Source organism: Budorcas taxicolor, chromosome 15, assembly GCF_023091745.1.
Source record: "Budorcas taxicolor isolate Tak-1 chromosome 15, Takin1.1, whole genome shotgun sequence".
In the NCBI taxonomy this organism is placed as follows: Eukaryota; Metazoa; Chordata; class Mammalia; order Artiodactyla; family Bovidae; genus Budorcas; species Budorcas taxicolor.
In genome coordinates, this window is record NC_068924.1 from 28,943,713 (window position 1) to 28,964,404 (window position 20,692).

Consider the following 20,692-nt stretch of genomic DNA (forward strand, 5'->3'; position numbering starts at 1 on the left):
GGCCCTGGTGGGTCTGGGAGCTGACGGGGAAGGAGACAGATGCGTTCCCCCGACCCCTCTCCCCGCAAACTACACTGCCAGGGAAACCCCTGGAGCCGCAGAGAAAAATCCAACCACAGCAGGGGGGACACTTAGCCAAGAGTCAGTGGAGAGAGAGACCTCCTGAGAGAGACAGATCTAAAGGGTCCCTGGGGGTCATCTCATCCAGCCCCCTGCCTGCAGGCCGGGCCATCTTTCTGGGCCTCAGTGAGAGCCGAGGAGCACCCCGTTGGGCTAGGCAGTGTGACAAGCAGGCCTGGGCAAGGAAGTCCCCAGGCTCCAGGAAGCTGAGCCCCGCCCGGAGAGGGTACTACTCAAATGGAACCGGAGGAAGCTGCTCTGTGCCAGTCCTGCCCCTGCCCCCTCGCCTGCCACCCTGGCCTCTGGTCTGACCAGAATGGGACTCCTGCACTTGCCGACGGCACGTGTTGGTTGCTCAGGCCCACTCAAGCCCATCAGCGGAGGTCCTTAAGAAGCCTCTCTGCAGGGAATTTTAGATCTATGACCCAGGGGACTCTTGTCTTCACCGTGGAACACTGGAGAACCCTGGGGTCCCCTGTTCCTCCCAGCCTCCAGTAGTAAGCTGGGCAGTGGAGGAGCCAGACATGAAAGAAGAAAGCAAGAAACTAGATGTTTAATTTTGTCTTTTTAATAAAAAGGCACCTATAAAACAGGTCAATACAGTACAGGCAGCACAGAGAGCCCCGAACAAGCCTAAAAATTGTCTCAAAATAAAAACGAAGATGTCTTCACATATTGTATTTATATATTTATATTTATATATATATATTTATATAATGGTACAAAATGGCTGGGGGTGTGGCCACGGATGGAGGGAAGCTGGCCTGTGGAGTTCACCTTGGAAAGCTAGTCTGGTGGCAGAGGTGGGACGAGAGGGGCAGGGGGAGGGCGTCAGGCCCTTTTCAGTCTGACCCGTCTCTCCTCTGGGCAGGAAACACTTAAGAGTCGGCTTGGGGAGTCTTGGGTCAGGGGTGGGAGGCTCAAGGGCACGGGGCCCAGGTTGAACACAGGGCGGGAACACGTCTGGTGGGGCGGAGGGCAGGTGGCCCCTGAACCCAGAGCCCCAGGCCCTGGCCCCCCCGGGAGGGGCTGGGGGAGGCAGAAGTCCACAGCCAGCCCTGGAGGAAGCGCTTGACCTGGCCGACGGGGGACTGAGGACAGCACCAGACTGGGAGAAGTGAGGACAAATTCCCTTTGTATCACAGCTGCCGATGGGAGCCCAGGCCCCCTCAGGTCAGGAAGGCCAGGGACGGGCCATGGCGGAAGACCCCTCGCCGAGAAATGGGCCTGGGTCCTGGAGGCGGGCACGGAAGGCCTCAGCCAGGGAACTGCCCCGCCACCTCACAAGGCAGGAAAGGAAGTGAGAAAAGGAGAAGTGTTTTACTCCTGGGGCCAAGGGGGGCGCAAAACACCCAACCGTGTATGGCTTCAGCTCTGACCAGAGGAGGAGGGGAGCTCTTCTGGGAAAGGGCCGGGGGCTGACTGGAAGGCAGTGGCTGTGCCTGGGTGGGCAGGGAGCCCCGAGCTCTGGGCAGAGGGGCCGTGCCAGTGAACCGCGGAGGCAGAGAGACAGAGAGGACGCAGCCCTGCTCCGAGCCGAACACTTTCTCTATTCTGTCCTCAGCAGGTGGAGGCAGACAGACTGACTGGGCCTAGCCCTTTTCCTTCCTTCTCTGGTGATAGGAAGGAGGTGGCAGCCTGGGGAAAGAGCTGGGGCCCTGGGGGCTACCTGGCCCGGAGCCACTGCAGCAGGCAGGGGACCCTCGCGGCCCCCTCCATGCCGGGGGGCCGCCCATTCGGCCTCTGCCTCGTCCTTCTTTCCTTCAGCCCAGACTGGGGACCAAGGACTTCAAGTTCTGGCTTAAGATGTAGCAGCAGGGGACACCAGACATCCACAGCTGGGAAGCCAGGGCCCCCATGTCGCCTGCGTGGGGCAGACACGCGTGCACTTGCACGCGCGCTCCTGAATCGCTCAGCAGCAGACAGGCTGCCGCCCTGGGAGGCCTCAGCCCTGCTGGGGCCCACCAGGTGGGAGCCTAAGGTGGTCTGACCTCAGTTTAGGTGTAGGGGTAGTAGCTATGTCATTTCACCGCTGGAGGAGGGCACAGGAATGGTATCCTTTCTGGACCCAGAGACACTGCCCTGCAGCGGGTAGGTGTGTCGGACTGTCTGCCCCTGGGTCCAGGGGAAATGGAAGGGGCAATCATTTGAACGGGTGGGGGTGGGGGGCGTGGGGAGGGTTTCTTTTATCCTTTTTTTTTTTTTTTCTGAGTGACTTCTATCAAACACAGAAATACAGCACACGCACAAACCGGCACAAAAGCGCAGCGCTCTATTTACAGCTACAGCTGGCGCCTGCCCACCTGGCCAGCCGCCTGCAGGTTGGGGTGGGAGAGGGGGTCAGCCACAGCAGGGAGAGGAACTGAGGCAGGAGAAGACAGAAGGAAAAAACCGGGGTGGAGGTGGGCAGAGAAACCAAGAGGAGGAAAGTGAAACTCCAAGAGGAGAGAGCAGTGGGACGGGGAGACAGAGGACGGGGAGACTTCTCTCCTTCCAATCCAGCCAAGGATTCGATACAGGGATACAGGGACACAGGACTCGGACAGCAAAGCTGAAGAGGGTGGGTGCAGAGAAACAGGAGAGGCTCCATAGGACTCGGGAGAAGGGGAGCGACGGTCCTGGCGGCCAAAATGGAACCAAACCCATCCCTGATCCCCCCACCCCACTCTGCCACTTCTCCCTAAGCTGCCAGCACATCTGGTTTCCACAAATGCCGCTCCCCACACAAGCCCCTCCACCCCACCCCTTGACCCAGGCCATCCCAACACTGGAGGGAAAGAAACTTTTTTTAAGGTTATCATATCTGCAACATGGCCCCAGCTCCAGCCCCTTGCTGGGCCCGCTAGAAGGGCAGGTTGGCCATGCCACCCGGGGCCGGGAGGTAGCCCATCTGGTTGTCCAGAGACACACTTCGCTGCCGCAGGGGGTGGGACACCATGAGGTTCTGCTGGGGCGGGGGGCCCAGGAGGGAGCCCTGCGGGGAGAGCATGTGGGGGGGCTGGCTATAGACCTCACCCCCAACGCCCCGCTGCTTCATCAGCATGAAATTCTGCTGGGTCATGAGGCCCTGCGGGGGGGACATGACCCCCTGGTGCAGGCCGTGGGGCACCATGCCCTGCTGCGGGGGCACGCCTGTCCTGCCCAGCAAGGACATCTGTCCGGGGTGGCACATGGACATGTTGAGCCCCCGCTGGACGCCCTGCTGGCCCGGGAGGTTGGGGGGCCGGGAGGGGGTCTGCTCCGCCATCATGTTCTGCAGGTTCATGAGATGCAGATTGGGGGGCTGGGCCTTGGGGGGGTGGCTCTCGCTCTTGGGGAAGTACTGGAGGGTGCTGCTTGGCTTCTCCGAGGGGATGATCCTGGACAAGTCGAACTCGGGGATCCCCGTTGGGGTGGGCCGGATCACCTCGCTCAGCTCGGGGTCATTCAGCACTGATGCCACCCCGGGGAGCACGCCCGGGGGGTACGCGTCGCCCATGCGGCCAGCCATGCTTTTGCCCATCAGGTGCTGCTGGGGGGGCATGGGGCCTGGCGGCTGGCTGGGCAGGTCCTCTGGCGGCAGGGCCATGCCTGAGGGGTAGTGCTGCTGCAGGCCAGGGCCCCCGCCCCCGCCCCCACTGGGGGCCATGGCACCGTGGGGCTGCTGCAGCCGAGGGGGGAAGGGCATCATCTGGGAGGAGCTGGGCACTGGGCCGCAAGGGGCACTCAGGGAGTCTGGGCCCCCTGGAGCCATCATCATCGAGTTCTGAGGGGGCCCTCCTGTCCCCTGTGCATTGGGGTGCAGCGGAATGTTGGAGCCCAGAGGGGTGGGGGAGGGCAGCATGGCAGCTGGGGGCTCATGGGACAGGGGCTGCTGGCCTGGCAGGTTCATGCCCATGGGGCTCTGGGCAGCAGCTGAGTTCAGGTGCATCTGGTTGGGCTGGTTATTGCTGATCCCTGCGGGGAAAGAGAAATGGGGCTCAGGAACCGTGTGCACCCAGCTGGGGCAGGTTGCAGAACTCAGTCCTTTCTCCATGCCCCAGCCAGGCTGGTGCCAGGGGTGACGGCTTGCACCACTGGCCTGCCCTAGCTGCGAGGGCCGGGACTCGAGGCATTTAGGTGAGAAGCCGAGAGACCCAAGCTCTGGCCCCGTTACCCAGGGACACATCAGTAGATGTTGGAAAGACCACTCCAGTGAGCTGGGCTTGGTTTCATTGAATGACCAGTGGGAACTGTGTCCCAGGACATCACAACCCCCGACACCCAGGGCCCCTTGGAAGCACAAAAAAGCCAGCGTGACCGCAGGGGCAGTCGCTGGCCACGGCCACTGTTCGTCCTCCCAGAGCCCATGTGGGCTCTTCTCCCGGGGACCCCCTCCCTGTCCTCGCACCTGGCCCAGAGCCCTGTGGCGGTGCCGGCGGGGGCAGCAGGGGCCGGTCGGGCAGCAGCTCGTCATCTGAGGTGGCGATGGTCTTGATGGCATTGTGGTAGAGTGGGGTGGAGCTGGGCATGGCGTACTTGGACATCTGGGACATCATCAGAGACAGGGGGTTCTGGGAGGGCGTGGGGTCTGGGGAGGAAGTGAACGGCAGGCTGGGGTTCACGAGGGTGCTGGGAGGGTTGGCAGGAGGCGCTGAGGAGCTGCTCCGGGGGCCGCTGGGCGGGAGGGCACCTACAGAAGCGGGGAGACAGAGAGAGCGGCGGGGGTGACTGGGGAGGCCGGGGTGAATTTGGCTGCTCGCACTGGGGATTTAGGAAGAGGTCAGCTCCCAGACCTCCACCTGACTCCCAGGCACAGATGGCCCGTCAATTCAGGTTCCCCCATGATCACTACAGCCCACCCATCTCCAGGCAGTTCCCGTAGCCTCAGGGCCCTGAACAGAAAGGAAATCCTAAGTATGACAAACCCCCCTCGAAATCCCTGCTCAATGAACATGGCCCCCATGGAAGCTCACACATGGGGGCCAGTGGCTGCTCCTCCAGCAGAGCCGTCCCGCCTCTGGGCCCCGGCACAGACCCCTTAACTCACATACACACACACACATACACACACCCCAGCCAGGCAAGAACACACCCACCCGGGAGGCGAGTCCAAGGCCCACCTGCCCGGCCCCATTGACTCACCCTGTTCCATGTTGCCCAGGGTGGTGGAAGAGCTCATGTTCAGAGGCGGCTGCTTGTTCTGGGGGCCTCCGGGGCTGGGCATGGCTGTCTTGGGTGAGGCGACCCAGCCTGGAGAAGGCACCGCCATGGAGGGAGACTTGAGCCTGCTGGGCGAGCCGGTGGGCGAACGGACGCTGAGGGAAGAGCTGAGGACCTGGGGTGACTTGAGAGGTCCTGGCGGGTTGGCCGAAGGCAAGGGCACCATCTGTGAGGGAGTCTGGGGTGACTTGAGGTTGGCGGAGGGCGAGGTGACCATGGGTGAGTGTACCTGGCTGAGGGTGGGCGACTTCAGGTGCCCCATGCCCGGCGAGCCCATCTGATTAATACTGATGGTGAGGTCTGAAGGCCGTCTGCCCAGCCCCCGGTTCGGGGCTGAATGCACAGAGCCTGGAGGATTGGACGCAGGAGGCAGGGGCATATGACTAAGCCGGGTGGTACCCACGTTTCCTATGGGCATTGAGCTCTGGTCAGGGCTGAACATGTCTTGAGTGTTGCCCACGTCCTGGGGCATGGCTTGGTAGGGTCCCTGGCCCCCAGAGAATCCCTGCTGGCCTTGGCTAGGAAACTGCGAGGGCATAAGCATCTTCTGCGGGCCTCCCATCATTCCACCACTGTTCTGGGCCCGCACCCGGGCCATCTCCTCGGGACTGAGGCCCTGCGGCCCCATCATGTCCCCAGGGCCCCGCATCTTCTGCGACATCAGCATCTGCTGCTGCGGGGTCATCTGCACGTTCAGGTTCATGTTCATGTTCATGTTCACGTTCATGTTCATGTTGAGGTTGCCAGGCCCCATGGGCGGGTCCACCTCCCTTAGCCCAGACTGCCCCATGGGGGGGCTCAGGAGGCCCCGACCTCCGGCAAACTCCATGCCCATGGGAGTGCCCGCCAGGCCCTCGCCGCCAGCCATTTGCCCAGGGAACATGGCTGGATCCATCTGCCGGTGTGCCTGCATCATCCGCTCCACCTCCATGCCCTGCCCCATGCCGCTGCCGGCCATGCCCAGGGGCCGCTGCATGCCCATCGACCGCTTCTCCAGCAGCTGGTGCCGCAGCAGCTCCTCACGAACCCGAGGGGTCATAAATCGCTCCGCTTCACCCTGCCCACCTGGGTAGGGCACAGCATTCTGGGCAAAATTGCCAGGCCCCCCCATAGGGGGCAAGTCTTCGGTCCAGCCCATGCCTGGCCTCACAGGCCTCTGCATGGCATTCATGGGTACCTCCATGGGCATACCCTGCATGCCCCCAAACCCTGGCACCCGCTGCATCTGGTTGCCTGGGAAACGGGGGCCGGGGAAGGGGGGTCCGGCCCGGACCTGCATGGGATCTTGGACGTCCATGGGCCCCCGCAGCTGGGCGCCCATCCCAGGGGGCCACTGATCCCCTGGCTTGCTGTGGTAGGGGGGCGGCGGCCCCCTCACCATCATGCCCCCCATGCCCATCATGTCCTGCAGCGAGCGGCCCCCGTGCAGCCCAATCTGCTCCTCCTTCCTCCGTTTCTCCTCGTAGTACTCTTCCTGCAGCTTGCGCCAGGCCACCTGCTCGGGGGTCAGGCTGTCCTGGCCCAGCCTCTGCATCATCACGTTCACCTGCCCTACGTCCCCCCCCGGGGGGTGCCCCGGCACGTCATGCTCCAGTGGGGGGCCCCCGAGGCTCTGCGTCTGCGAAATCATGGACTGCAGGGGCTCCTCGTACTTCTTCAGCCCGCTGGGCGGGGCCGCGGGTGGCTGCTGGGGAGCGGGAGGGGCTGGTGCTGGTGGTCCCCCCTCGCCCACTCCTCCGGGGGGCCCCTTGAGGAAGGGCTCAGTCTCCCCGCTGCGGAGCAGCAGCCGCTCAATGTCTCGAAGCGTCTGGAGGGAGCGCTCCCGGTGCTCCAGCTGCTCCTTGGACAGGCCCTCTGAGCCCACCAGGCTCCGCTGCCCATTTCCGGTGGGGGCCTCCCCGAGCAGGGCGGGGCCGGGGGCGCTGCTGGGGTCTCCTCCAGGAGGCAGCGGGTTGTTGGCGGTGGAAGCTGTAGGGGTATTGGGGTGGGTCCCCCCAGTTCCGCCGCCCGTGCTGGCAGCTCCCACCGAGTTGGGCGTCAGGTCCTGACTGGCGTCCTCAGGAGGCCCCTCGGAAGGCAGAGCAGGAGGGGCGCTGCCCGGAGCTGGGGGTGGCGGTGGCGGCAGAGGAGGAGGCTGGGACTGAGGGGTGCCTGCTGACGGCGTGCTCAGGGGTAGCGGTTCTGGGGTGGGCGGCACTTTGGGGGCCTGCAAGAGGACGAAGACAGACCCATGAGATGGGCCAACGGATGCAGTGGCCGGTCCACTGCTCATGGAGCCCTGTGCCCGGACCAAGCGGCATACTCACCTGGTCCAGCTTGGCCCGCGGCACGTTCTGCTGGTGGTAGGTGAGGATGGAGTCGGCTCGGCCCTGTAGCACAGCCTCCGCAGCCCTGCACAGGAGGGTCGGGCACAACCAGCTCAGAGCGACGGGCAGGAGGGAGCCCTCCACCTCACGCATCCCACCCCCAGCCAGCCCTGGCCCCCTGCAGGCAGTCAGGACCCCAGGCTGAGGGGTGCTGGGCAAACGATGGCAGGGGGCACTTACGTGTTGGCCAGGTGGGTGGTGAAGACATACACAAACTGGGAGGGTGGCTTTCCCGGGACACCCCCGCCTCCGCCCCCGGGGGCGTCAGGCCGGAGGCCGGCCGGGGGCCCATGCGGAGGGCCTGGTGCGCTGCTTTCACTGAGGGGCAGTTGGGGGGCTTGGCCGGGACCCAGCTGTGGGGCCGCCATGGCTGGGTCGGCTACATTACAATCTGCACAAGAGAGGAAAGGGAAAGAGGCCCAGGTTTAGAGGGGAGAGCCAGAGGGGAGTCCACGCCCTACCGTCCCATCCCAGGGACACCCAGGGATAGAGAGGCTCGTGCCCACAGGGTCATCTGGTGCCACAATCTGGCATTTTCTCTAGTCTAGCTTCCAGAGACTTGCCCGAGCCCTGCCTTTGACAAGGACGGCACTTGTGTGGACCATGTAGAGAGGAGACGGAAACCAACAGGCCCCCATGTGCCTGGCACCCCGACTACGCCTCTGGAAGTGACTCTACCTTACCATCGTCACACCCTGGGAGGAAGGAGTCGGTGCACTCCACTTGAGAGAGGAGGAAACAGCCTCGGAAGGGTGGCACTACTCCCCCAAGGTGACAGGCAGTCAGCACAGAGCCCTGCGCTTGGCCCGGCTCCGGCCCCTCACTGTGGGCTGTGCAGCGGCTGTGTGTATGTGTGCACGCACACTGGCCAGATGAGGGAAGCAGGCAATGAGCTTGTACAACTGATGGTCCAAAAGCTGAATGGCGTTCATTCTAGCCTTACCGCTAACTGACCGGCAACCGTATCAACAAGATACTTCCTCAAGGTGTCATTCCTTCATCTGTAAAATGGAAACACTAAACTCTAGTCCGGCAGGAGTGGGGAGGGGCTGGTCAAAGAAATCTATTTTTACAGCAAATTCATAACTGTGTCACAAACTAAAAAAACTGGAAAACGGAGTTACAAATGCCTAGCACACTGGATTCATTCCCCAGGGTAGACTGGCCACCCACAGCACTGACGGAGGTTTTCATCCACGGTCACCAGCTTGACAGTAAGTCCTAGCCTAGAAAAGATATCTACACTTGGTCATTACTGCTTCCCTTGTAGCTCAGCTGGTAAAGCATCTGCCTGCAATGTGGGAGACTTGGGTTTAATCCCTGGGTTGGGAAGTTCCCCTGGAGAAGGGAAAGGCTACCCACTCCAGTATTCTGGCCTGGAGAATTCCATGGACTGTATAGTCCATGGGGTCACAAAGAGTCAGACACAACTGAGAGACTTTCACTTCAATTGGTCATTACTGGGTCTAGTGAGTGGGTGGGCCCTTTGCCACCAGTCAACGTGTGGCCTGCAGACAGCGCCAGGACTTACTATTCCAAGAGGACTCCCTTGAACTGGGGAAGTAACCACTTTCCCACAGCTTAGGGGCAGGCTCCTCTCCTTGCAGAAATCTGCTGTGACTCTCCTACCTCATAACGGCCCTGATCTGGACCCTGTCCCTCCAATTTTACATAGAGCCAAAAGTTTAGGGGGTGGGGGACTTGAGAGCCAACCTCAATGTGTGAGGACTGCCCTGGAGAAGAGGACGGTGCATATTCAACACACAGAACTAGGCCTCCTGGGGAAAAGCTACAGAGAGAGAGGCAGGCTCTGTTTTATTTTTTCTTTGTTTTTCTGCCTGCGCCACATAGCATGTGGGATCTTAGCTCCCCGACCAGGGATCAAACCTGGGCCTCCTGCGGTGGAAGTGCAGAGTCCTAACCACTGGCAATCACTGGACCAGCAGGGAAGCCCCTGGGCTTTATTTCAACATGAAAACTTCTAATACAATGATAACAATAAAAGAGCTAACACTGTTTTAAGTGTGTTGCATGTATCAGCTCACTGACTCCTCATAACAACCCTAGGAGGGAAATATAATTTTTATAGATGAGGAAACTGAAGCCCTTTCCCAGACTTATACAAATGATAAGTAGAAGATCCAGGATATAAACCAAGGGGGGTCTGATTGCAGAGTCTGTGCTCTTAACTTCTACATTATACTGCCCTACCATTAAGAACTCTTCAAGAATCTAATGTCAGTATAGCTAAAACAGTAACTGATTGCCTTGGTACTCGGTATGGGATATTAGCAACTTCTTTGATTTCCCTGCGTCTTCATGTTTCTACGATGGTACAGTCTAGTTGTTGTAAAAGTGAACTGAGGAGGGTCTGTCCTGGGAAGCAGTGTCTACCCCCATCTACCACTGAAGGCTTTGGCCAGGGTTTGTGAACCACCAGTCAGTCCCCTTGGGGGTCGGGGATGCTGGGACCAGGTGATGTTTAAAGTGCCGGCCAGCTGCACAGGCTATGTCTGATCCCAAACACCATCTCCATAGACATGATCTGCTCCTTCTAAAAACATCTGCTGAGTCTGTCTCCTCTTTTGCTTCCTAATAACACCTACCTTACAGCACTGTTATCATAATTAAATAAAACAAAGTAGCAAAGTGTCCCCCATAATTTCTCTTCTTCCTTTCTACAGTCCCAGCCTTGGAAAAGTTCACAGTGTAACATTCTCTGACTAGTTTCATAAGGCACTGAGTTGTTTCTCCCCACACATAGCTGCAAGCTTGGAGGAAAAGCATGAGATCAACACATACAGGCTTCCCAAGGGCAGGAGTATGTCTGGTTCTCCCCCATCACTTGTGCAAGGCCAAAGTATACGCTGATCCGTGCAAGAATGAGAGAGGTGGGCGCCCACCCACACTCACTCCTCATCTTGGTGATGCGCTCCAGACGTCAATTAGAGGTTAGGGAAGGGTGCCAGAGACACAGTCAATGTCAGCTCACACCCAGGCTTCTTTAGCAGTCTTGCAGGGTCCAGCCAGCTGTCCAGCTCCCAGGGATGCTGAACCCTCACTGCCCTCCCTCTACTGACCAGTAGGTGGCAGCAGAGGACAGGAATTAAGGAGAGGAGGCCTCCCAGTATGGCCGGAGAAGCCACCTAAGGTTCTACCTACCCCACCCAGGTCCCTAAGGACAGGGGGCTACTGAACACCTGGAAGGCAGGGATTGAGCTGTCAGTGCCGGAAGGGACTGAGTCAGAGATGGGAGATGGCAGATGGGAGAGGAGCCCGGGCTCCTGATCCCTTGCTCCTTTTGGCCCAGCCTGGGTCCTCGAAAGCCCTAGGTGAAGAGAGGAGGCTCCCTCAGGGCAACTGTTCCCTGGGGACACCATGGGCCACAGCATCCTGGCAGCATGGGCACTCACTGTGGGCGGCCCCAAGGGGCTTGTCGTCCTCCTCGCTGTCCGGGCCTGAGCACCATTCGTCCCCGCTGTATGGCTGCTTCCGCTCCAGCACACAGCGCCGCTTACTCCGGGGTGCCACCTCTGCCCAGGCAGGCAGGCAGGGGTCAGAGTGAGTGAGTACCCAGGAGGGCCCATCCTCCCACACCTGGGGCCTCCCCAAGCCCATTCCTCTAGATGCCCCAGTGCCCAGTGCCCAGGGGGCACTGCCCAGGCCACAGTGGGCACTTTGCCAGCCCTTGGCCCCCACCACAACACCATTTGTTTCTGATTTCTCTCTAGAGCCCTGCTGCCTGTCTCCCCTCCCCCACCCAGCACCAAGCCCAAAGTAATCCTCAACCACAACTGGTTCTAATTAGGGCTGGGGGGTGGGAGGGGAGACAGGCAGCTACTCTTCCAGGCCCCAGTGCCTGCTCCCACCAGCTGGAACACCAAGAGGTTCCTGGGAGGTGTGTGGGTCTGCACCTCACCCCGGAGCACCTCCCGTTCCTCCTCTGGGGGCTCTGGTGGGAAAGCAGGAGAGGCCTTAGGCTGACCGACACTGACCGACGGGAGGCCCCATCACCCTGTGTGGCCCTAAGGATGAGACATCTCCACCCAGTCCTGAGAATGGGCAGATGGGTGGGCATAATGGGGGTGGAGGGCGGGTAGAGAAAGAGGCTGCCCCTGCATAAATGCTGGAGAGGAATGGAATGGCAAGTGAGGATTAGGCCAGGGCTGCAGAAAGATGCTCTCCCAGCCCCTGTGTGTCTAAGACGGTGGACGATGCTGGGGTCTTAGGGATCAGGAAATGGGGTACCTTTGGCCTCTGAATCCAGGGATGGGGTCCCAGCCTCTCGCTGATCTCCAGAGTCCACAGACACGCTCCGCTCCCTCTTCACCTTGCCCTTGAGCGAGCTGAAAGGGGGTACCCCTGCCTGGGGGTTCTTCAGACTTGAGTTGCTAGGTGAGATCTGGTTGGCCTTGGCCCCATGGTTCCCCGCCCCCACGCCCTTCGAGCCCAGGTTGCAGGTGGGTCCTTGGTTCACATTCTGGTGCTGAGATTGGGCCCCGCCATTCCCTGTCTTGCCATGATTGGTCAACTTATTTTCTGGGTGCATTGGCTTGGCTGGGGCAGGGGGGCAGTGGCCGCGGGGGGACAGCGGCGGGCTCCCTGGAGCTTCTCTCCTCCTGGGGTGGGGTAACCTGGGAGGTGGAAGAGACATGAAAAGTTAATCGCAGTGCCAGGGGTGTAGCAGGCCTGGATTTTCATCACCCCATCCTGCCTCACCTAATGGTTGGGGAGGTGGGAGCAGAGTGGCATCTTAGGACCACCAGCTATCCCTTATCTCCCTCCATGGCTCCTCAAACAAGGGCTGGTGCCCTTCTCCACTTGGGGAATGAAGATGGGGCAACCTCCTCCACCCTCCAGTTCCCAGATGAAAACCCGGGCCTTATGTTGGCAGAATCCAACCCGGCCCCTAAGCCCCAGCATCCTTCAGACTGCAAGCCTCCATGGCAACCCCCTCCACTAGCACCACCTGGCCAACCCTTAAGCATTCTCTCTTCAAGGGTTTGCTGTCTTCACACTCCTTCCTAGGGCCCCCAACCTCAACTTCCATGTGAACCAACACCAGCAGGGAAGGAACCCAGGATCTGGGAATCACTGCTCCTGGCCCAGCCCCATTTCCCCTTGGGGAAGTGGGAGAAAGCACACCAGATTGCGGGGCCCATTGGTCCAGACAGCTCCCCGGGGCAGGAGGGGAATGCCTTTAGAGGATGCACCAGCAGGTCTGGCCGGCAGGCAGGAGCAAGAGGAAAGGGGGAGGGGACTGGTGCGTGGAGAAGACTGAAGCCAAGGATTCCTGCAGCCTAGGCTGCGGGCCCTTTAAGCTCCAGCCCGCTCCCCCCACCGCCTCCCCCTCCCCGGAGACCTATTAATAGCCGCTGGAAAGATCACATCACGGGAGAGGATATTTATCCCCCCTCATTCCACACCAGCTCAGATTTATTTCAGCTCTGCTGTCCTGCTGCTGCCGCCTGGCCCTGTCTGCCGGCTTCTCCCGGGGAAGGGGAGGGAGGCAGGCACCGCCCCTCCAGTTCCCACCCCCAGCTAGACCGAGGCCAGAGGGCGCCAGTGGACCCGACAGCGGGGCCGCCGGGGGTCTGCTCGAACCGTTTTTAAGAGGAAAGGACTGGAAGGGACTAGAACAGCAGGCTTAGCCGCTTGCCATTCCCTTCTATCCCCTGGGCTCAGGCGCTAAAGCTGTGGGCTCCTGCCTGGGGGCAGGCCTTCCGATTCTGACCCCCTTTAGCCCACCGGTGGCCCGGAAGCCAGGTACCCGGGGGTTGTGGGGGGGGGGGGGGGTTGCTCTCCAAGCCTGCACGGTTCAGCCCCATCAGCACTGGGCCCATCCCTTCCCCTCACTCCACACACACGTCCCGCCCTCCACGACACCCACACACCTTGTCTTGTTAGCCAGGATCCTCATGGCTCCCACACACAGTGGGGCTACGGCCCCTGTGCGTGCCCAGGGCCCAGCCAGGTACTCGGTACTGGAGCAGGGACTGCAGCAACAAGCCCCAAAGAGAAAACTTGTGACTTGGGGAGGGGGTGCGAGGAGGGGAGGGGAGACGGGAGGACCCAGCAGCCCTGGGACTAGGGTACTGGACAGGGTAGGGTGGGAACGGCCGGGAAGGATTCCAGGTCGGGGTCTGAATCCATCCCTCCCGCACCTTACCCTCAGGGAGCTTGCAGTCTCTAGCAAGGCCCCCGGGGCCGCAGGGGCAGAACTCACTAAAAAGATGGGTTGCCAAGGTGCCCGCGTGGGGCGGCTGAGAGGTCTGTCAGGCCCCCGGGGGCGGGGGGGACTCCCGCCCCCCCGGCACGCCCCTCACCCGGGGGAGGGGGGCGGGGGAACCCCTGGTGCCCCGCCCCAGCGCTGCGCCCTGCCCCCGGGTGCCGGGGCGGGAAGGGGGCTGGAGGTGGGGGCGATGCCCCGCCTCCAGCTCGAGGCCTAGCCTGTGCCCATCCCAGCAGGCCCGGGCGGGCAGCGAGAGGCCTGGCGGGGCCTCGGGGCTGCAGCTGGGCTCTTCTGGAGACCAGTAACGCTGGCTCAGATTCCTCCCCGACCGCAAGAATGCAGGAGCCTCCCCTCCCCCCGTCCCGGCACCCCACCCCGCCCCCTCCGGCAGAGCCCGAGCGCAGAGGCAGAGCGAGCGAGCGACAGAGCCAGCGAGCTGGGGAGCGGGCCACGGGCAGGGCTGCAGCGTGCCTCTCCCGGCCCCACACGCGCCGCCCCGACAGACCCACGGCCAAGTGCGGCGAGGGGCCGGGCGCGCGCCGCGGCGGGGCCGAGGTGCAGGTCTGCACCGGGCGCCGCCAGGCAGGAGCCCCGGGGACCCACCAGCACCCGAACTCTGGACTCTCACACACACACACTCGCAGCTCACACGTGGACGGGGAGACAAAGACACGCACGGAGCCCAGGAAACTAGAGGCGCGCTCAAACGCCGGCCCGCGGAGGTGTGCGGGACCGCTAGGAAGGCGCTGGCCGAAGCAGGAGCGCAGAAATAACCGGGGGCGCACGTTTCCAGAGGCGGCCAGAAGGCAGAGAGGGGGCGCGTCGACTCATTGAGCAGATGAAAAGACTGAGGCCCGACAACAAGGGAGCCATAGAAAGCTGAGCCCGGTAGTGACAAAGAAACACACACGGGGCCAGAGATACACCAACCAGCAGACGTACACAAACACGGAAGCCTCACCCGACTGCCCCCGGTCCTGTCCCCCCGCCCCTCCCGCAGATCCCAGGAAGGGGTGGGGGAGGGGAGGAGCTTTGGGCCTGGAGCTCCGTCCCGGTGACAGGCCCCGCCAGACACCGGGGCACATTCCCTGGCGGGCTGCTGCAGGCCGGGCTGGGACCTGGGGGGTGGCGAGGGGGCCACACCAGGGACCCTGTGGGAGTCTCACCCTAACTTAACCCCAGGGCACATTGGCCTTCTCAGCGGAAGATTCCTCAGGTTCCAGGCCTGGCTGAACAGCAGCCGGCGGCCAGTCCCCAGGCTTGCATCACGTCGGGGGAGAGGTGAGGTGGGGAGAGCCGGAGGGCACCTGGGCTTAGGGGCAGGCTCATGACTGACTTGTGTCCCAGGCTTCCCCTTTCCCCACCTCGCTGATCCTCAAAACTACCAACCACCTGCCACGGCAGTATTTCTATCCCCATTTCACAATGAGGAAACTGAGATCTGGGAGAAAGAAGTCAGAGGCCCCTGGGTCGCAAGACCATTACAGGGGCCTACCAAGACCCTGTTCCGCCGGCGTTTCCCCTACACCGCAGTGTCCTCCCCTCCAGTCATGACGCCTTGTCTGTGCCTGCATCAGACAGACGGGCTTCCAGCAGGGCAAAGGCTACCCACTTTCCTCTGTTTACAGCTTCAAATACTGGGGCATTTAGTAACTTGGGAAGGGGCTGTTAGGAAATTCATCCTGTCCAGGGTACCCAGTGGGGCCAAGGCTCCTCTCCAGAAGAATCTTCCAGTCGCCCTCCCCTCTAGGACTCCACCCCCTCGATCCCACCCAGCAGGACGAGCTGAGTCAAGTACAGATGAGTCAGGACTTTCCCATCTCACACCTCCCCCTTTTGCCCCTCAGCAGCCCGCCCCAGATCACAGAAACCCTCCTTCTCTATGTACTTAGAGTCCCCCGGAAGAGACCTGGAAAGCCTTGGCGATGGAGGCAGGAACAAACAAACAAAGTGAGGGGAGCTTTTTGGCACCAGGCCAGGAGCCCCCTGAGACGGGTGAAAGGGATGCAGCTCTGCGAACACAGACCTGGACTCCTCTTAGGGGATGGGGTGGGGTGGGGAGCAGTGACATGCTCACAAACAGAGCAGGTGACAGTCACCTGAGTGAAAGGCCAGGAGCAGACCCATAAAAATGGAGCCCAGGAGGCTGCTGAGACAAAGCCTGCCTGAGATCTTGCCCTCCTGGTGCAACGCTGAGGGTCAGGCAGGGCCGGGAGCAGGGGAGAAGCAGTGACCTACTGGTCAAAGTAGACCTGACCTCAGCTGGGGGAGGGAGACCAGGAAGGCTTTGATGGATGCCCAGGGCCTCCAGGTGGGACAGGCCAGCTCCCTGCTCAGCACAGAACTGCCACAGGTATAGCACACAGCATGGCCACTTGCCTCTGTTTAGCAGCTCCCAGCTTGGGAGCCTCTGCTTGATTTGCCTACCAGCACACCAGTCTCAAAGCCCAGCTCAAAACCACCGCAAAGGGGCACTGAGAACACTGCTTGGAGGGTCCATGTTTCCATAGGCAGTGGGCAGACACCCCTAGAGAGGAAATGGGCAGCTAGGAACCCTGTGTGGCTGAAAGAACAGAGACCTGCTGGGAGTATTAGGGGTGGGATCCTCGGCTACTGACCTAGGGAGAGGCAGCCCCCAAGACAACGAGGTCCTGAGTCCCCTTTCTCCAGGGTCCCTAGAAGCTCTCCTCTATCACCCAGGTCACTTCCTCTTCCTGAGATGGTGACTCAGCGGGGTGGGGAGGTCAAGGATTCCTCGCCCAGCAGGAAATCTGCTCAAGAACCAAGGTGTTGCTGGGGACCCTCTGTGTGGGGACTTCCAGGGTTGGGGGGCCTTCCCCTCACCCTGGTTCCTAGCAACTCTCCCCACTTCCCCCCACCTCCTGCCAAAGGAGACCATGCAAATCAACCATTTTTGTCTGGGAGTTTCCAGCCCCACCCCACCTGCAGCCCCAGGGTGATGTCTGGCAACCCCAGCCCTGCTGGGACGTGGAAATTCCTGGCCCCAGACCCTCCAGTCTGGGGTCTTTGAAGGGTGCTTCCGGGTGAGCGGTGGATTCTGCCTTTGTGGGGACCACCAGGCTAAGCAGCATTGCTTAGACAAGCTGGAGGTCGCCTCACTTGGCTCCCGTAGCCAGGGCCCCTGTGGCCAGGCCTCAATAAGCAGTCATAGCCTGGCAGTGGGGTGCCCCCAAAGGCTACTGCCCAATCCCTGGCTGCTCCCTCCCCCCAGGGGGGAGGCGGGGGAGGAGGTGGGGGGCACAAGGAAACAAGACAGGGCAGGAAGCCCAGGCAGGCGGCGGGCACTCTGGGCCAGGCACAAACAGCCAACACAGGAAACCACAGCCCACCCCCGCCCACCCCACCCGCTCAAAGCTCTGGGAGAAAGGGGTGCCAAAAGCCTGGTACCCCAGCGGGGGCAAGGGCCAGGGGTTAGCCCGGGGCAAGGGAAGGGCAGAGGCTCTCCAGCCTTCTCTCAGCCCCGGACCCCACCTGGGGAGGGGGAGAGGAAGCCGGGCTGCCAGGGAGGGTGCTGCCTCTTTAAATCCACCGAAATCCTGAGCTAGGCCCAACCCAGCTCTGGTTTCACAGGAAGGAAAGGCGCTCAGGAGCCAGTAGGGCAGGAGGTGGTGGCTGGAATTAGCCCCACCGGCCCAAATATATCTGGTCTCCGCCTGCCACCCCTCTGGCACTTCCTGCCCCCTGGCACCTGCACCACCGTGGGGGTGGGAGAGGGTCTAGGGGCTACTCCCTCCCCTGTGGGGGACCCCGGGCTCTCCAGGTGCCCTGTTGCTGCGGACACGTGGTAGGAGGTGGCATCCCAGCCTGGATCCCCAGAAGAGAGGAATGGACAGGATAGCTCCCTGGGGAACCTCACCTGGCCTCTATCCTCCAAGGGGTTAATCGGACCCTTTTTTTGGGGGGGATTAGGGGTGGCCCAGGAACCTCCTCCAAACTGCCTGGCGGCTGGGAACAATGGGGCCATTGTGGGAGCTGCGGAGTGCGGGCAGACTGCTGGCACAGGCAGCGCACCAGGGGCGGGACCTCACCCAGAGCCCGCCTGCCCACTGGCTCTCTCCCCCAGGTGCTGCCAGCGACAGAGACATCCTCCCAGCCCTCACCTCGCCGGCCAGGCCCAGACTCCAGGCACCAGCAGCACCTGGAGAGCCCTCCAGCTCTGCCCACGTTGCCATCCAGACTGCCATGACCCTACAGGAAGCAGGGGCATGTGGGCCAGGACAGGGTGGGGGTGGGGGCTGACGAGACAGGATGTGTGCCTGTGATCCTCCTGCAGGGAAGACAGGAAGGCCAAATGGGGTTTCTGGTGTCAGTCCTGGCACCCTCAGGGCAGAAGGGCTTAGGGGATTGTGAGAGTGGTGACAGGCAGGGTCCCCCGCCCCCAGGCCTCAGTTCCTGCGCTCATTTCAGACCTGCTCCCCGAGGAGGCCCAGCCCTGGCAGCCTAGCGGCCCTCTGGGGCCAGGACACGGCGGGCAGTATGAGTGATGCGGCGGGCAGTATGAGTGATGCGGTGGAATGAGCGGTGGGTTTGCAGTCAGGCTGACAAGGTTGCCAATCACATCCCACCCCCTCTGAATGACAGGACTTTATCCGTCCCTTCAGCCCTTAGAGTCTCAGTTTCCTCATCTGCAAAATGAGGATCAATATATCAAATGAGATGCTAATAGCGAAACTAGCCAACAAAATGCCTGTGACATAGCCCTCAACAAACCACCTTGGGCCATGATGCCCCCTTATTTGCCCCCTACATGGCGCCCAAATCCATGGGCATTTGGTAAAGATGGGCACTGTCGAGAGATTTGCTCTTGATAGCTCAGTCGATAAAGGATCTGCCTGCAACTCAGGAGACCTGGGCTCGATCCTTGGGTTAGGATGATCCCCTACAGAAGGGAATGATTACCCACTCCAGTATTCTTGCCTGGAGAACTCCATGAACAGAGAAGCCTGGCAGGCTATAGTTGATAGGGTCACAAAGAGTCGGACATGACTGAGTGACTTTCAAGACATCGGGCCCACAGGCATCATCTCAGTGGTATCAAGTACAAAAACTTGGCTCCTCTTCCGTCCTCACAGAGGTCAGGTCCCTCGGCGAGGACTCCTCTGGGCCTCACTGGGTTTATCAACATTCAAACCCAGAGCATGAATCCAGAGAGCAGTTATCCACTCTCTTAGCCATAAGGCTGTCTCAGGAGACAGCAGGAAAAAAGCAAAGGGGAGTTTCCTTTCAACAGTGGCCACATCCCCTCCACCAGCCACCCCCACCCCTTGGCAGTCTCCCTGCAGGGTCTAGGCTGGGAGGAAGCAGGAGCCTACTTTGTTGCCATGGGCCTCTTTAAAGAGTGGAGGGTCTGAGAAGGTAAGAAGAGCAACTGGGACACGCAGTTCTGAAAGTAGAGGTCTAGAGAGAAGACCTATCCTCTTCTCAGCTAGAGAGGGCTGTCCCTCTTGGGGTGGCTCCGTAGCCCCCAAAGGGTTAACAAGGCCCTAAAAATAACCTGCTCCCAGCAGGACCCACTGATTGGAACCCTCCAGCCATCTGTTCCCATTTTCTCCTGTTCACATTGGAACATCTGAAACCAGCCCCAGAGCCCCAGCCCGATCCCAAAAATAGCCCCAGCCTGCCCAAGGAACAGGCCCCAGGGGCTGGGCAAAGGCGGCATGGCCGGCCCAGCAGTCAGGCATGGCTCAGGCCAACACTGATGCCTCACTCCCAGGCCCATAGAAGCGAGGAGATCCCTCTGTTCCCAGAAAGAAGTGGTGAGTAGAGCCAGGGGCTCCAGCCCACCCCCCTTAGTACCAGGCCAGAGAAGGTCCCTAGGAGTCCTGGAATCCCAGGCACTCTGCCACATCTGATCACTTTTACTCCTGAGAAGACCAAACCACCTGTCTGCAGAGTTTTCCTCCTGGTGGGCATGCCTGCTACCCCGTCCTGGGATCCTCACCCAGAAGTTCCCAAGCCTTAGCCCGTCCATCATCCTGCTGTCATCCCAGGGCCTTTGGGAGCCTTGGTCACCCAGAGTCACTCAGCATTCTCCCCTGGCCTGCCCCAGAGCACACAGGGTTGAAACAGAACGTTTCTCAGCCCTGCCCACATGCACCCATGCAGCAGAGGAAAGGGTTCCGGGGGTGTCCTCTGGATGCCGATATGACCCCAGCCCTCCTCTGGGCTTCAGAATGGACTTCCTGCCCATCTGTGTGCGGCAGGTGCTGGGCCTGCCCATCTGGGCTTCTACACATATCATAGACCTTGGCATTGCCCTGCCACCCTCAGGGAAAATGCCCAGGCAGGGTATAAGGAATCCAGTAGACCCTGGGCCCCAAGGCAGGCCTGACAGCTGCCATCCATGTCACAGCTCCTCCCTGCTACTCTTCTCTCCAAGGAAGGTCCCAGACCCCTTAGGCCAGGAAAGAGAGGAGGCAGCCATTTAAGCCACTGAAGGACAGAGTGTCTTAATGGCTGTTCAGCCTGGTAAAGGAACAGAGCAGCAGGAGATGGGATGGTGGGAGGGGTGGTGAAGCTGATCTGAGCTAATAGCCTGCAGGAGGAGGGGTTCAGCCCTGAGAAGTGCTGGGCGATGGGGAAGCAGGCAGGCCCTAAGCCCTCAGACCCTTCTCTAGGCTCACAGCTATTCCCCAAACTTGCAATCATGATGCCTGCCAGCACCAGCAGTGGGGAAACTGAGGCAGCAAGAAGGTGGATCTGGAAGGGTATTAGAATCTAGGAGTCTCAAGGATTGGAAAGGCTGTTTCTTCCCCACGCCCATCTCTCCCTG

General features: G+C 61.0%; 1 protein-coding gene across 4 annotated transcripts in view; it reads right to left on the reverse strand.

The window, feature by feature from the left end:
- Positions 1-733: 733 nt before the first annotated feature.
- The window catches only part of BCL9L (BCL9 like), a 28,016-nt gene continuing 8,057 nt past the window's right edge, over positions 734-20,692 (reverse strand). For 2 of the 4 annotated variants that reach the window (XM_052652589.1, XM_052652588.1), the window contains 8 exons: positions 13,562-13,663; positions 11,916-12,301; positions 11,081-11,200; positions 7,848-8,058; positions 7,608-7,692; positions 5,224-7,507; positions 4,490-4,771; positions 734-4,056 (listed from right to left, as the gene is read on the reverse strand). In XM_052652589.1, coding sequence (XP_052508549.1) covers positions 2,963-4,056; positions 4,490-4,771; positions 5,224-7,507; positions 7,608-7,692; positions 7,848-8,058; positions 11,081-11,200; positions 11,916-12,301; positions 13,562-13,587 — 4,488 coding nt within the window. In that variant the 5' untranslated portion in view covers positions 13,588-13,663 and the 3' untranslated portion in view covers positions 734-2,962. The remainder of the gene's footprint in view (positions 4,057-4,489; positions 4,772-5,223; positions 7,508-7,607; positions 7,693-7,847; positions 8,059-11,080; positions 11,201-11,915; positions 12,302-13,561; positions 13,664-20,692) is intronic. The other 2 variants (XM_052652591.1, XM_052652590.1) reach the window with 1 other exon arrangement.